At 39.5% G+C, this 14,740-nt stretch overlaps 1 protein-coding gene across 8 annotated transcripts in view; it reads left to right on the forward strand.

Moving 5' to 3' along the window:
- Nucleotides 1-14,740, forward strand: part of CHD5 (chromodomain helicase DNA binding protein 5) — a 231,290-nt gene that overhangs the window by 111,650 nt on the left and 104,900 nt on the right. For all 8 annotated transcript variants that reach the window (XR_012227155.1, XM_073561775.1, XM_073561774.1 and 5 more), the window contains exons 3-8: nt 5,181-5,363; nt 6,662-6,780; nt 9,460-9,698; nt 10,011-10,132; nt 11,500-11,626; nt 12,917-13,089. Coding sequence is in view for 7 of the 8 variants with exons in the window: in XM_073561775.1 (XP_073417876.1) it covers nt 5,181-5,363; nt 6,662-6,780; nt 9,460-9,698; nt 10,011-10,132; nt 11,500-11,626; nt 12,917-13,089 (963 nt within the window). In the remaining variant the exon portion in view is untranslated. The remainder of the gene's footprint in view (nt 1-5,180; nt 5,364-6,661; nt 6,781-9,459; nt 9,699-10,010; nt 10,133-11,499; nt 11,627-12,916; nt 13,090-14,740) is intronic.

A 14,740-nucleotide genomic window follows, 5' to 3' on the forward strand; every position in this document is an offset into this window, starting at 1 on the left:
ACAGCAATACTAATATTTTTTTTTCCAAAGGAATTTTTTTTTTTACAAATCCTAAAAAAAAAAATCTAATATAAAATTCACCCTGGATTGCAACATCGTTATTTATTCAGGTGCATAATAATAAGTTGAAAATGCTATAAAAATAAATAAATATAATTATTACATAAATATTTCTTTGCATAGTAATAGTTATTTTGTTAAAAAATACTAATAAATATAATAGTAATTAGAAATAAAATTGCCATGTAGTGTGACATGAGTATATTAAAATGAATTACATTTTGTATTGTTAATATTAATAATTATTTTACTAATGTTAGTATTAAATATTGAAAAAAAAATCTTTATAACAAATTATAAAAAAAAAAATAAATTATAAAAATAATAACTATTCTAGTATCTGGCTGCTGAACAATATGGCATTAATGCTTTGTCCAGAATCTCCTCCTAGCCCATTTTCCTTAATGACTTCCTCCTTTAGGTTCTTGCATCTGAAAGCCCTCGTTATGCAGCGGGATAATGGAATCGCGAGGGGGGGAGGGTATTCCGAGTGAAATCATTTCAACCTGTGCAGGGTCTGTTACCATGGAAACCAATTATTCAATGGCTAAATTATCGCTGTTTATTACAATCATCTCGGGGAAGGGGAAAGCTCGGTGTTTGCATCACAAGGACGTCCACAGTAGAATCTTTTTTTTTTCTTGGTGATATTGAAATATTAATAATGGAGAAATTCTGTAGAAAAAAAAAGACTGGAACAAAGCTAAAAATAAGAAAAAAAAATCAAAATATTCAGAATATTTACACTGGCGGAAGTGCATGGACTTAATGAAACATTAGATTGTGCTTTATATTTTCATTGTCGCTTTATATAACGTTGATGAAAAGTGGTAAAAATAGGATAGGTGAGATCAAATCTGTGTAATGTATGGAATCTTTTCTTATTGCTGGTAGAATAAAATCTTCATTCACAGGCGCATGGTATTTTCTATCCTTTTATCAAGGGCTGTAGTGTATTTTTGAAATGCAAAATTTGAAAAAGAGAGACCCCAAACTATCCTGGGTACATTACTTGCAGAGTAGCCTTTGGGACCCTTCAAATTATAAGTAAGATGGACAACCTCTTTATAAGACTGGGATATACCCGAAAACCCAAAAAATGGGCAGGACAAAATTGTTGGCACCTTGAACATAATATTTGATTGCACACCCCTTGGAATAAATAACTGCAATTAGTCGCTTCCTATAACCATCAATAAGCTTCTGACATCTCTCAGCTGGAATTTTGGAGCACTCTTCTTTTGCAATTTGCTCAAGTTTTCTCATATTTGAAGAGTGCTTTCTCCTAACAGCAATTTTAAGATCTCTGCAAAGGTGTTCAATGGCATTTAGATCCGGACACATTGCTGGCCACTTCAGAACCTTCCAGCGCTTTGTTTTCATCCATTCCTGGGTGCTTCTTGAAGTATGTTTGGGATTATTGTCCTGCTGGAAGACCCATGACCTAGGACGCAAACTCAGCTTTCTGACACTGGTCACTAAATTGCTACCCAAAATCCTTTTATAATTAGATTTCAGGATGCCTTGCATCCTTACTGTCAAGGCACCCAGTGCGAGAGGCAGCAAAACTATCCTAAAACATCTATGAACCTCCACCATATTTGATTGTAGGCACTGTGTCCTTTTTTTGTAGGCCTGAACTCGTTATCGGTAAACTGTAGAATGATGTGCTTTACCAGAAAGCTCTATCTTGGTCTCATCTGTTCACAAGATGACAGAAGAATTTTGGCTTACTTACATACATTTTCGTAAACTGCAGTCTAGCTTTTTATGTCTGTGTCTGCAGTGGGGTTTTCCTTGGTATCCAGCCAAAGCGCTTCATTTCATTCAAATGTCCACTGATAGTTTGCACTGACACAGATGCACCCTGAGCCTGCAGGACAAATTGAGTTTCTTTTTAACTTGATTGGGGCTGCTTATCCACCATCCGTACTATTCTGCGGTGCAAACTTTCATCAATTTTTCTCTGCCATCCACGTCCAGTGAGATTAACTACAGTGCCATGGGTTGTGCACTTCTTTATTATGTTCCGCACCATGGACAAAAGAACATCAAGATCTCTGGGAATGGATTTGTAACCTTGAGATTGTTGATATTTTTCAACAATTTTTGTTCTGAAGCCCTCAGACAGTTCCTTTCTCCTCTTTCTGTTCTCCATGCTTAGTGCAGCAGGCATAGACACACAATGCAAAGATTGAGTGAACGTCTCCCCTTTTTATCTTGTTTCAGGTGTGATTTTCATATTGCCCACACCTGTTACTTGCCACAGGTGAGTTTGAACGAGCATCACATGCTTGAAACAAAGTTGTTTACCCACAATTTTGGAAAGGTCCCAACAATTTTGTCCAGCCCATTTTTGGGGTTTTGTGGGAAATTATGTCCAATTTTCATTTTATTCTCAGTTTTTTTGTGTTTCTCCGATGCACACAAAGAAAATAAACAAGAGTATAACAAAATGTGTAATTACAATAATTTTCTGGGAGAAATACTTCATTTTCTAGAACAATTTCAAGGTTGCCAGCACTTTCGTCCCTGACTGTGTGAGTGTGTGTGTGTGTGTATATAAATATACACTCACTGGCCACTTTATTAGGTACACCATGCTAGTAACGGGTTGGACCCCCTTTTGCCTTCAGAACTGCCTCAATTCTTCGTGGCAGAGATTCAACAAGGTGCTGGAAGCATTCCTCAGAGATTTTGGACCATATTGACATGATGGCATCACACAGTTGGCGCAGATTTGTCGGCTGCACATCCCTGATGCGAATCTCCCGTTCCACCACATCCCAAAGATGCTCTATTGGATTGAGATCTGGTGACTGAGGAGGCCATTTGAGTACAGTGAACTCATTGTCATGTTCAAGAAACCAATCTGAGATGATTCGAGCTTTATGACATGGCGCATTATCCTGCTGAAAGTAGCCATCAGATGTTGGGTACATTGTGGTCATAAAGGGATGGACATGGTCAGCAACAATACTCAGGTAGGCTGTGGCATTGCAACGATGCTCAATTGGTACCAAGGGGCCCAAAGAGTGCCAAGAAAAAATTCCCCACACCATGACACCACCACCACCAGCCTGAACCGTTGATACAAGGCAGGATGGATCCATGCTTTCATGTTGTTTACGCCAAATTCTGACCCTACCATCCGAATGTCGCAGCAGAAATCGAGACTCATCAGACCAGGCAACGTTTTTCCAATCTTCTACTGTCCAATTTCGATGAGCTTGTGCAAATTGTAGCCTCAGTTTCCTGTTCTTAGCTGAGAGGAGTGGTACCCGGTGTGGTCTTCTGCTGCTGTAGCCCATCTGCCTCAAAGTTCGACGCACTGTGCGTTCAGAGATGCTCTTCTGCCTACCTTGGTTGTAACGGGTGGCAATTTGAGTCACTGTTGCCTTTCTATCAGCTCGAACCAGTCTGCCCATTCTCCTCTGACCTCTGGCATCAACAAGGCATTTCCGGCCACAGAACTGCCGCTCACTGGATTTTTTTTCTTTTTCGGACCATTCTCTGTAAACCCTAGAGATGGTTGTGCGTGAAAATCCCAGTAGATCAGCAGTTTCTGAAATACTCAGACCAGCCCTTCTGGCACCAACAATCATGCCACGTTCAAAGGCACTCAAATCACCTTTCTTCCCCATACTGATGCTCGGTTTGAACTGCAGGAGATTGTCTTGACCATGTCTACATGCCTAAATGCACTGAGTTGCCGCCATGTGATTGGCAGATTAGAAATTAAGTCTTAACACACAGTTGGACAGGTGTACCTAATAAAGTGGCCAGTGAGTGTATATATATATATATATATATATATATATATAACTGATTGATGTCTGGCAGGATTAATAAAGCTGTGTTGCAACTTATTGATGCTCTGTTTAAGGTATTCACTTTAGATTGTAAGACGAGTGTAGAAAATAGCGCACATCTCCTTCCTGGAAATGACAGCCCATGGTTTTGGGGGGTAACAGGGCAGGATCCCAGAAACAACTTAAAAGTTGTATTACCAGTCTATGTTGTTGTTATTTGGAAATTAAAGAGGTTTTGAGAAAGAGGACCCCAAAATAGCAGAGTAGGTACTCAGACCTCTTCCCCTGGGGCCTGCATCAGATCCCCGCCTCTGCACGGGTCTCTTTGTTTTAGCAATAAGAGTGACGACACTATAGCCAATCACTGATCTCAGTGGCTGTGCCAAGGAAAGCGGCACAAGCCGCCGAGCTCAGTGAGTGTCTACAACAGTGAAGTGCGCTTTCGACATAATGTCACCACTGCAGCCAAATCACTGAGACCCAGCAGTGGCAGGTAGCCAGCACTGGACCTGGGGAGGGTGAGTATCTGTTGTATTGTTATTTTAGGTGTTTTGCAGCGTTTGGGGTCCACGTTTCTCAAAGTGGAAAACCCCTTTAAATTGTTTTATTACGTGGGAACAATATTGTAGTACGAATAGTATTTGCATACTGCATATTGTTTGTCACTATATATTGACATTGTATAAGCTAGTTATGCCAGCATACATTTCTGACACTATATGGCTGTATTATGTGTGGTGAAATTATGAGAAAATCATCCCCTCTGAAACTTAGCCAACATGGGCCCTACATTGCAGCTGTCCTGGGTCCAATTGCTAGTAAAAAAGACCCTGCTGTATTATATCAGAAGCCTCTGCCCAAACCATAATGTCATATCATTATTGGCCATCAGTGGTGTAACTTGAAGCTCATGGGCCCCAGTGCAAAAGCTCCAATGGGGCTCCCAATTATTGAAAGTCTTGAATAGTATTGCTCTTTTCATATAGGCCCAAAGGACTTTTTGAGCCCCTTCGGCTCTAGGACCCAGGTGTAATTGCCGCTAATGAACCTATTGTAGTTATGCCCCTGATAGCCATGAGCTGAGTGTCCATATATGATTTGAAACGATCACTGCCCCCTAAGTCTGATAAGGGGAAATGTTGGTCTGACGTTTGGGGAACACCCATTATTATGACTACCACTGTTGTTGCAGTGGAGGCTTTTTGCAAATATATATATTAATTTTCACAGAAATGAAGTGTCATCACTGAATATCTCCTGGGCCATCTATCGTCTTGTTGACTACACTAAATATGATTTGTCTTTCAGGGAAGTGATGAGGAGCTGTCAGAAAATGAAGAGGAGGTGGGGATGGAGAAGTCAGAAAGTGACGGCAGTGACTACGCCCCCAATAAGAAAAAGAAGAAAAAAATGAAGGAGAAGAAAGAAAAGAAATCCAAACGGAAAAAGAAAGATGGAGAAGACGAAGATAACGAAGAAACGTGTATAAAGGTAGCTTATTCCTGAGACTTCTCCAGCTACTTACTCAATAATAATTTGCCCTGTGAAAAAAAAAATTGAATGGTCTCTGGAGAGCGTTCTCCAGCTGAAGTCACATCCCTTTTTGGTTTATCAGGCACTGCGCCCTACATCTTTTCTTCATTGCGGTCTGGCATCATGTTATAAGAGGGATACAAAGACATATTGCATGAAACCACGTTCCCGATAGCTTACAGGAAGAGTGGTGTGATTTTACATTGGTGGTGAGCGCCCCATATTAGCTTTTTGAGTTTCTATCACAGTAGTTGGTCCCACAGCCAGAAATATACAGCGTTTTGCTCTATATCTCCAGCAGAAGGGGACTGATCAGGTTTTGGCACGCCTGGCAAACAAATTATTTTGCTAAGAGAGTTAATGGCCATCTAGATTTTTCCCCTTTAGAAGGACAAATGTGACATTACTTATGGTTATAAATGTATTATGTGGATGTCTGAAGTCTACCAGGATGGAGACTACTCTTGCATAGCTTACACAGAAGAACTGACGTCTATGATATTGTAGTAGGACATATAGACAAGGGTTGTCTTTGCGAGACAGCGACTTCAATTGTTACTTGAAATGAATGGACTTTTTGTATTGGCGCCTAACTTCCTTTAGGCCATTTGAAGACAGACCATAGACTTAAAGCTGAGAAAACCAGTGATTGTTGGACAGGAAACCCCTTTTTACTGTGGCTCAGTCTTGGCGGTTGAACCTTCCCCAATCGACGCAACTTCTGATATGTCTCTACAATATGTCTGAAGTTGTGGGAAATCATATTTATATCTTACAACAAGCCGAGGGTAAATATTTGGAGTCAAGAAGGCTTTAGTTCCCGCTTTATATGGGACAATCGCCATCTGCCTCTTAAGGCTTTTTGCCTTCTTCAGGACCAACACTGTTGGATTATGAGTTGGACTTGATGGACCTGTCTTTTTTTTTTTCATTTCTTCAATCTTATCAATCAGGTTTTTTATATGCGATTTTCCCATAAGCTTCTCTTTCCTTGTTAAAGTCGTTGTAGAGAAAAACGTTAGGAACAAATGTCACCGAGGAACCAATGTGTGTCATAGGGCCGCTATAACTTGTAAGCTAATGCAGAGACCTGAACGCAACACGAGCCATAGATAGATGTGAAGCCAGACTTGTTTAGTACCGTATGTTATAGTATTTGATGTCTCACCCATAAGTCACAGCAGTGCAGCCACGAGTTGCCACGATTTATAGGCACTGTGTATTACTTTCTAAAAGCATTCCATTTTATTGTAAAGGAGCCAAAGACCTCAGCACAGCTGATGGAGGAATGGGGACTGGACAACGTAGAGTATGCCTTCACTGAGGAAGACTACCATACCCTGACTAATTACAAGGCCTTCAGTCAGTTTCTCAGGTATTTACAACAGTCTCAAACCATAATAAAGGTGTTAAATAGAAAAGATCAGCTCACGGCAATTATGAAGAGTCAACACAGAGGAACTTGCCATGCCACAAGAAAGTCGGGTCAAATTGAAAAAAGGGGGTTCCAAAATCAGGGTCTTCATTAAACACACTTTTTATTACAAAAATAAATTAAAACGTCACAATGCCAGAGCTGAAAAATGGCTAGCACATGCGTTTCGAACAGGTGTCCTTAGTGATTGCATGCGTTATAATGACTAAGGACACCTGTCTGAAACGCGTTTGCTAGCAATTTTGTGGCTCTGGAACTGTGACTTTTTAATTTATTTTTGTAATAAAAAGTTTTTTTTAATGAATACCCTGATGCCGGAACCCCCATTTTTCTATATATAAAGGCATGGTAGATGCTAATTTTATTAACATGGGTGGTGCTGGACGGTTTTATGGATGACCCCAGGTACAGGGGGGTTGCTTAGAATGTCCCATTATGTGAGATTTAAATGAAATGATACATTTAGGTCTCCATCTTGTGCCAAATATTTTTTTTTTTTAAAAGAATGACAAAGTATATAGATTATTGATACGTAAAGGGTTAATCTAATCATCATGAATGGCCAAAATCACAATTTGACCATTAAAAAAAATACCAACTTTGTTATTTACTTGTTTTTAAAAATCCTCTCCATTCTAAAGGAGAGAGGGATTTTTGATTGTATCATTTTACTGCTTATTGCTTAGGTTATCCGCCATTTCTGTAGTCTCATCAGCGTTGGCCAGTGCCCTAGGCAAAGAACGCAGTTCTTACAGATGACTGGATCTGCCCAGATTCAGTGTCCCTGCACTTTTCCGATACTGGAGAGGCAAAGCTGTCTCTGCTTGCAGCATCGGAATGTACAGTGGGTACGGAAAGTATTCAGACCCCTTTAAATTTTCCACTCTTTGGTTCATTGCAGCCATTTGGTAAATTCAAAAAAGTTCATTTTTTTCTCATTAATGTACACTCTGCACCCTATCTTGACTGAAAAAAACAAAAATGTAGAAATTTTTGCAAATTTATTAAAAAAGGAAAACTGAAATGTCACATGTTCATAAGTATTCAGACCCTTTGCTCAGTATTGAGTAGAAGAACCCTTTTGAGCTAGTACAGCCATGAGTCTTCTTGGGAATGAAGCAACATTTTTTCACACCTTGATTTGGGGATCCTTTGCCAGTCTTCCTTGCAGATCCTCTCCAGTTCCGTCAGGTTGGATAGTGAATGTTGGTGGACAGCCATTTTCAGGTCTCTCCAGAGATTCTCAATTGGCTTTAGGTCAGGGCTCTGGCTGGACCAGTCAAAAATGATCACAGAGTTGTTCTGAAGCCACTCCTTTGTTATTTTAGCTATGTGCTTAGAGTCATTGTCTTGTTGGAAGGTAAACCTTCGGCCAAGTCTGAGGTCCAGAGCACTCTGGAAGAGGTTTTCATCAAGGATATCTCTGTATTTGGCCGCATTCATGTTTCCTTCAATTGCAACCAGTTGTCCTGTCCCTGCAGCTGAAAAACACCCCCATAGCATGATGCTGCCACCACCATGGTTCACTGTTGGGATTGTATTGGGCAAGTGTTGAACAGTGCCTGGTTTTCACCACACATACCGCTTAGAATTATTACCAAGAAGTTCTGGCTTCGTCTCATCAGTCCAGAGAATCTTATTTCTCATAGTCTGGGAGTCCTTCATGTGTTTTTTTCTTAGCAAACTGTATTCAGGCTTTCATATGTCTTGCACTGAGGAGAGTCTTCCGTCGGGCCACTCTGCCATAAAGGCCTGACTGGTGGAGGGCTGCAGTGATAGTTGACTTTGTGGAACTTTCTCCCATCTCCCTACTGCATCAGTGGTGCTCAGCCACAGTGATCTTGGGTTTCTTCCCATTTAAGGATTATGGAGGCCACTGTGCTCTTAGGAACCTTGAGTACTGCAGAAATTCTTTGTAACCTTGGCCATATCTGTGCCTTGCCACAATTCTGTCTCTGAGCTCCTTGGCCAGGTTCTTTGACCTCATGATTCTCATTTGGTCTGACATGCACTGTGAGCTGTGAGGCCTTATATAGACAGGTGTGTGCCTTTACAAATCAAGTCCTATCAGTTTAATTAAACACAGATGGACTCCAGTGAAGTAGAACCATCTCAAGGAGGATCACAAGGAAATGGACAGCATGTGACTTAAGTATGAGTGTCTGAACAAAGGGTCTGAATACTTATGACCATGTGATATTTCAGTTTTTCTTTTTTAATAAATTTGCAAAAATGTCTACATTTCTTTTTTTCAGTCAACATGGGGTGCAGAGTGTACATTAATGAGAAAAAAAAAAGAACTTTTTTGAATTTACCAAATGGCTGCAATGAAACAAAGAGTCAAAAATGTAAAGGGGTCTGAATACTTTCCGTACCCACTGTATATAGTTTGGGCCGGTAGCGCAAGTGCCAGTGGTCCGAACTGTCAATTCACTGCCCTCCTTAACAAGCAGGAAGCTGGGGTGGTCGTATGAGGAGCGACTCTGGTCCAGGAGGTAAGTATAGATAATTTTTCTTTTTTTGTGCCATTAATAAAGGACAGTCCAGTATAGGACAGCCCCATTAAGACCCCTGAGCTCCCTCCATGTGATGATATTTACTTGTTTGTATCTATGTTAGACCTTTAATAGCAAAAAAGAACCCTAAGATTCCCATGTCCAAGATGATGACCGTGCTGGGTGCCAAATGGCGAGAATTCAGTGCCAATAACCCACTGAAGGGTAGCTCGGCAGCGGCAGCGGCTGCGGCTGTTGCTGCGGCAGTTGAAACTGTGACAGTTGCTCCTCCGCTGTTACTTGCTCCTCCGCCACCTGCTCAACCTCCTCCTATAAGAAAGGCAAAGACCAAGGAAGGGAAAGGTATGATCTTGATGGTATTTATGGTACCAATAAGAAGTGAAATTCCTTTTTTACTTATACCTGCATTCGGTATCAAGTTTTTGAACTTTTTTTCATTTTTTTTTTATTAAAAGCAATGTTCATACTCCTGTTATATACGATTTTCCTTCATTTTTGTTTATTTCTTTACTTGTTTTATTATCAGTTAATCTAAATGTTGAGTTTTCAAGTTCAAGTACCTTTATTTTGCATGTATTATAATAACATTTGATTAATACATTATAATAAATTTACCTCCTTTTTACTGCTAACTCTGCAATGTCTGATGTCCAGGGCCTGGTGTTAGGAAAAAATCGAAATCCAAAGATTCTAAGAAGAAGGGGAAAGGGAAGAAAGTTGCAAATCTCAAATTTAAATTTGGAGGAATGGTGAACAAAAGGAGAAAAGGTTCTTCGGTAAGTACCTAAATGTGGCTAAAAAAGAAAAAAAACGTAATAAAAATTGAAGTGACAATAAAATTAGTCTTCGTTTTACCGTTTTGTGTTTGCAGCTCATGTGCAAACCCATATGTCTTCAGAGATGCAGACTGTAACTCACCCTGTTTGTTGTCTGATGCACAGGGACACATTAGTCGACATAGTTTTCTATACACAAATCTTTAACTATTTTTTTTTATTTTCTTCAAAACTTTATTTTATAGGGCACCAAGTAACTGATAGGGTATATTCATAATGGTTGTCAGTGAGGTGCCCCATTGCCATACTTTGATAAATTTATAGACACTTTGGTCCCAATTTATTATTTTATTGTGCTTTTTTTCCTCCAGTTTTTGGTGTTTTTTGTGTGTCTTATTCTTTTAATTTGTACCTTTATAAAGGCTATTTTACATGTGTATTTCTCTTTTTATGTTCATTATTATGGGCTGGGTTTTAGGTTTCCTGACGTTTTAAGGTGATTAATTAAAGGGGTATTACCATCTCCAAGATCCTATTCCAATATGTAGTAGGTCTAATAATAATAATATTAGCAAGTACCTCCAATTAGAAATGTAGTATAGTTCTTCTGATTCGCTATGTTGCTTACCTCATGTACAGAGCATTGTAGTAGCTTAGGTTTCCATGGTTATGACAACTCATATAGTGACAGTCAGTTGTTTGTGTTCGTAACCATGGTTATCTAAGCTACTGCAATGCCCTGCACATGGGGTAAGTGACATAGCGAATCAGAAGAACTATACTACATTTCTAATTGGAGGTATTTACTAATGTTATAATTATTATTACACCTACTACACATTGGGATAGGATCTTGTAGATGGGAATGCTTCTTTAATTATTACCTTTTTTAATAAAAAAGTCACATTTTTGATCAAATGCGCTCTAGGTCACCTCCCCGAGGTGTTTTTATCTACGTATGAAATTTTGTGATGTAAATTTTTGATCTAATAAGTCACAAAAACAGGTAACAATAAAAATAAAAAACATTTTTTCATGAAATGTGTGCCTTGATTTGTAGAATGTCGTGACAAAAAAGAAAATAAAAGTTACTTTAAAACCCCCCATAAATGATGAATCGGGAACTTTGTGCTCCTCAATGAATAAAGACAACCTCAATTTTATTTAATAATTGCATCATATATCTTACATAATAAGCCCCTGTCACAATCCGATTATCCAGTCCACAATTTGCCAACGTTACTTCCAAATTCTTAGACCTTCATCAGACTAATCAATAGCAGAAAGCTGAAATTAAAGGTTTATATAGGGGGCGAGCAGTCACTAGTCTGACCATATACATCACAAACTTCTGCTTGTATATCCAGAGTGAAGAGGATGATAGAGATGAATCTGACTTTGACAGCGCAAGTATCAATAGCACCTCTGTCCGGTCGGATATTTCGGGTGGTCTAGGAAAGAAAGGAAAACGAAGGAAGAAGAAAAATAAAAGGAGTAAGTGTTGGTATTCTTTTCTTTTTTTTTAGGTGCTTTTAGGGTATGAGAAAAAAGCCATAGTGGGGCATAACTATAACAACTATCCCATTTATGTAGGAGGGAATTCTTTTTTAATACGAGTCTCCTTGTTATCTATCCTCATCCTCGAGTAGTTACAAGAGCGTCTCTTACTCTTTGAGAACCTGTCTTGCCCTGCATTACATCGACAGCTCATTTGTGTAATACTTAATTCCCCATGTGGTGGCGCTGCACAGAAATAGAACACTCACTGCCATGTTTAGGGCAGCATGGTGGTTCAGTGGTTAGCACTGTAGCAGTGTAGATTTGGGGTCCCACCGAGGACACCATCTGTATGTATGTTCTCCTCGTGGATACGTGGGTTTTCTCCTTTTTCTCTATTTTCCTCCCACACTCCAAAGACATACTTACACAGGATTTATTTATTTATTTTTTCCATGTCTGATTTTTTTTCTTGGACTGAATGATGCATGATTTCCCTCCGAGAATTGAATGGCACTCGCCCACTCATGTCTATTGGTAAATGAAAAAAATTGGGCCACACTTGGATGACATTTTCATTGACTGACTGCATGAATAAGGTAGGGAAACTTTTTTTTTCCTCTCTCCACCTCTGAGAAAATCGAATCCCACTGTGATCAAGCTTTGATCAGAGTCTGATTAGCATAATCTGACCAATTGAGTTAAATAAGCAAATAAATTTCACAGAGATGCATGCATGGCTTATAAGTCTCCTTACTCTGACATGCCAGGCTTGGCTTGTCACTCTCCACAAGGAGAAACGTTGCTCCTTAGACCTCAGATGGAGAGGAAACGTGTGAACCTACCATAACAATTAGGGATAGTCAAAAGTGAACAACCCCCTTTTGTTAGTAGGGTTCCCCTAAAATAAACTGAGTAGAAAATATCCCAACGCGGAAACCCCCTAGTGATAAAGTTTAGTCTGTGGGAAGAACCTGGCAGCGACTTTTCAATTCCTCAGCAGCACCACAGGGCAAATGAAGCATTAAACTGTGCCTAATAAAATTAATAGGTGGTCCTTGTAATAAATGTCAGGTCCTCCAGAGCCAAGAGGCGCCATTGACGGCTGCTCTCTGTTTTGGCGTTACAATGAGGATACTGATCGGAGAACCCCTTTTAAGCCAGGTGACCCTATTATAACCCCCTATCTATTATCTAGAGCCTGACTGGCCATAAATTAAACCTGACAAAGTTATCCATTGAACATTCTCGATCAAAAAAGTCATTCATAATATGATTTGTATCTAGTTGAAGTCGGAGATGGAGATGGATATGAAACAGACCACCAGGACTACTGCGAAGTCTGTCAGCAGGGAGGAGAGATAATACTTTGTGACACATGTCCTCGTGCCTATCACCTTGTCTGCCTGGATCCAGAACTGGAGAAAGCCCCTGAGGGCAAGTGGAGCTGTCCACACTGTGTAAGATCCTTCTTCATTCTGTCTGCCAATTACCCATCGTCTCAATATAGTAAAGAGAAATTGTCGTGAGAAAATGAATCATGTTTTTTGTGTTTTATGCATTTTTTAGTACTCAAATTGATTCTTCAGAGAGGAAGATAGTTAGAACTCTAGAGGAGCATGCATGGCTTATAAGTCTCCTCACTCTGACATGCTACATGCCAGGCTTGTCTTGTCTTTCTCCACAAGGAGAATCTTTACCCATTAAACCCCATGTATTTTTTTTTTTTTTTAGAAATGCCTTAATCAATAGCAGCAGTAGCATCTAAAGAGTTAGAAAGACAGATGAGTCCCCTCTATCACCCTATTGCACCCCACAATGTGACTGCAGGGAGGGGATGTCTCATTATGACAGTCAGGTTCCTATCTAAAGCAGCCATTAAAAGGAGATTGTTAACAGGACAACTGTCTGAGGCTGTCAGCTGAAAAAGACTAACTTGGACAGACATGGTGCCATCCAATCCGGCTTGCATAATCCAGGCTTTCCCCCTTTAATTCCTTTATAGGGATCTGGACTTATAACCCTTAGAGTCCTCTTAGTGGCATCCTCGCCATCCAGTGATATTGAGGGGTAAAACAAAAAGTTAAAAGTTTTAACATTGAGGAACACAAACCAATTTTTTTTTAAAGTTATTTTTTGAAAATTAGGGAAGCATAAAAAAAAACTTTATATATTTGGTTTCAATGTAATCGTACTGACCTGCAGGGAAAAGTCAACATGTTATTTTCAATATACAGCGAGCAGCTTAAATATGGAACCTAAGAAACAAGAGCAGCATTGCCTTTTTTTTTTTTTTTTTTTTTTTTTAACATTTTACAAAGATTTTTTTCTGCTTCCGAATACGGTATATGGTAAATTAAATGGTGCAAGTAAAAAAAATAAAACTATTCCTGGAAAAATTAAAATGAAACAAATATTAGTCCTCATATGCTTATGTAGACAGGAAAAAAAAAACATAATAAAAAAAATAAGACAAAGAAAAACAATGGCCTGGCATGGGCAGTATGGTGGCTCAGTGGTTAGCACTTTATGGTGGCTCAGTGGTTAGCACTTTATGGTGACTCAGTAGTTAGTACTGTTGCTTTGCAGCGCTGGGGTCTTGGATTCAAAACCCATTTAGGACAACATCTGCAAGGAGTTTGTATGTTCTCCCTGTGTTTGTGTGGGTTTCCTCCAGGTTCTCCGGTTTTCTTCCACAGTCCAAAGACATACTGATAGGTGATGTAGTTTGTGAGCCCCAATAGGGACAGTGATGATGTCTGTAAAGTGATGCAGAATTAATGGCTTTATATGCGTGCGTAAATTAATTAAAACGTATCGTAACCATCAAGCTTATTGTGCCACCACCTAGTGTGTACTGCAACCATCAAGCTTATTGTGCCATGGACTGAAATAAATCACTTCAACTACAAAAGTATTTTCCTAAAACAGCCGCCTTTCCAAGCCACGTGCTACCCCCAATATACTGAAATAAGTGGACAGTTCACTTTCTAGCTCAAATTGAGTGTCTGTGATTTACATTCAGGATTGTTATTTCTTGAATGAACCTGTAGCCGTCCTGTCTGCGTTATTCACGGTGTAGACTCTGATGTCTCACTCTGTATCACACAG

This window comes from Dendrobates tinctorius, unplaced genomic scaffold (assembly GCF_039654945.1).
Source record: "Dendrobates tinctorius isolate UK_male_01 unplaced genomic scaffold, ASM3965494v1 ptg000326l, whole genome shotgun sequence".
In the NCBI taxonomy this organism is placed as follows: domain Eukaryota; kingdom Metazoa; phylum Chordata; class Amphibia; order Anura; family Dendrobatidae; genus Dendrobates; species Dendrobates tinctorius.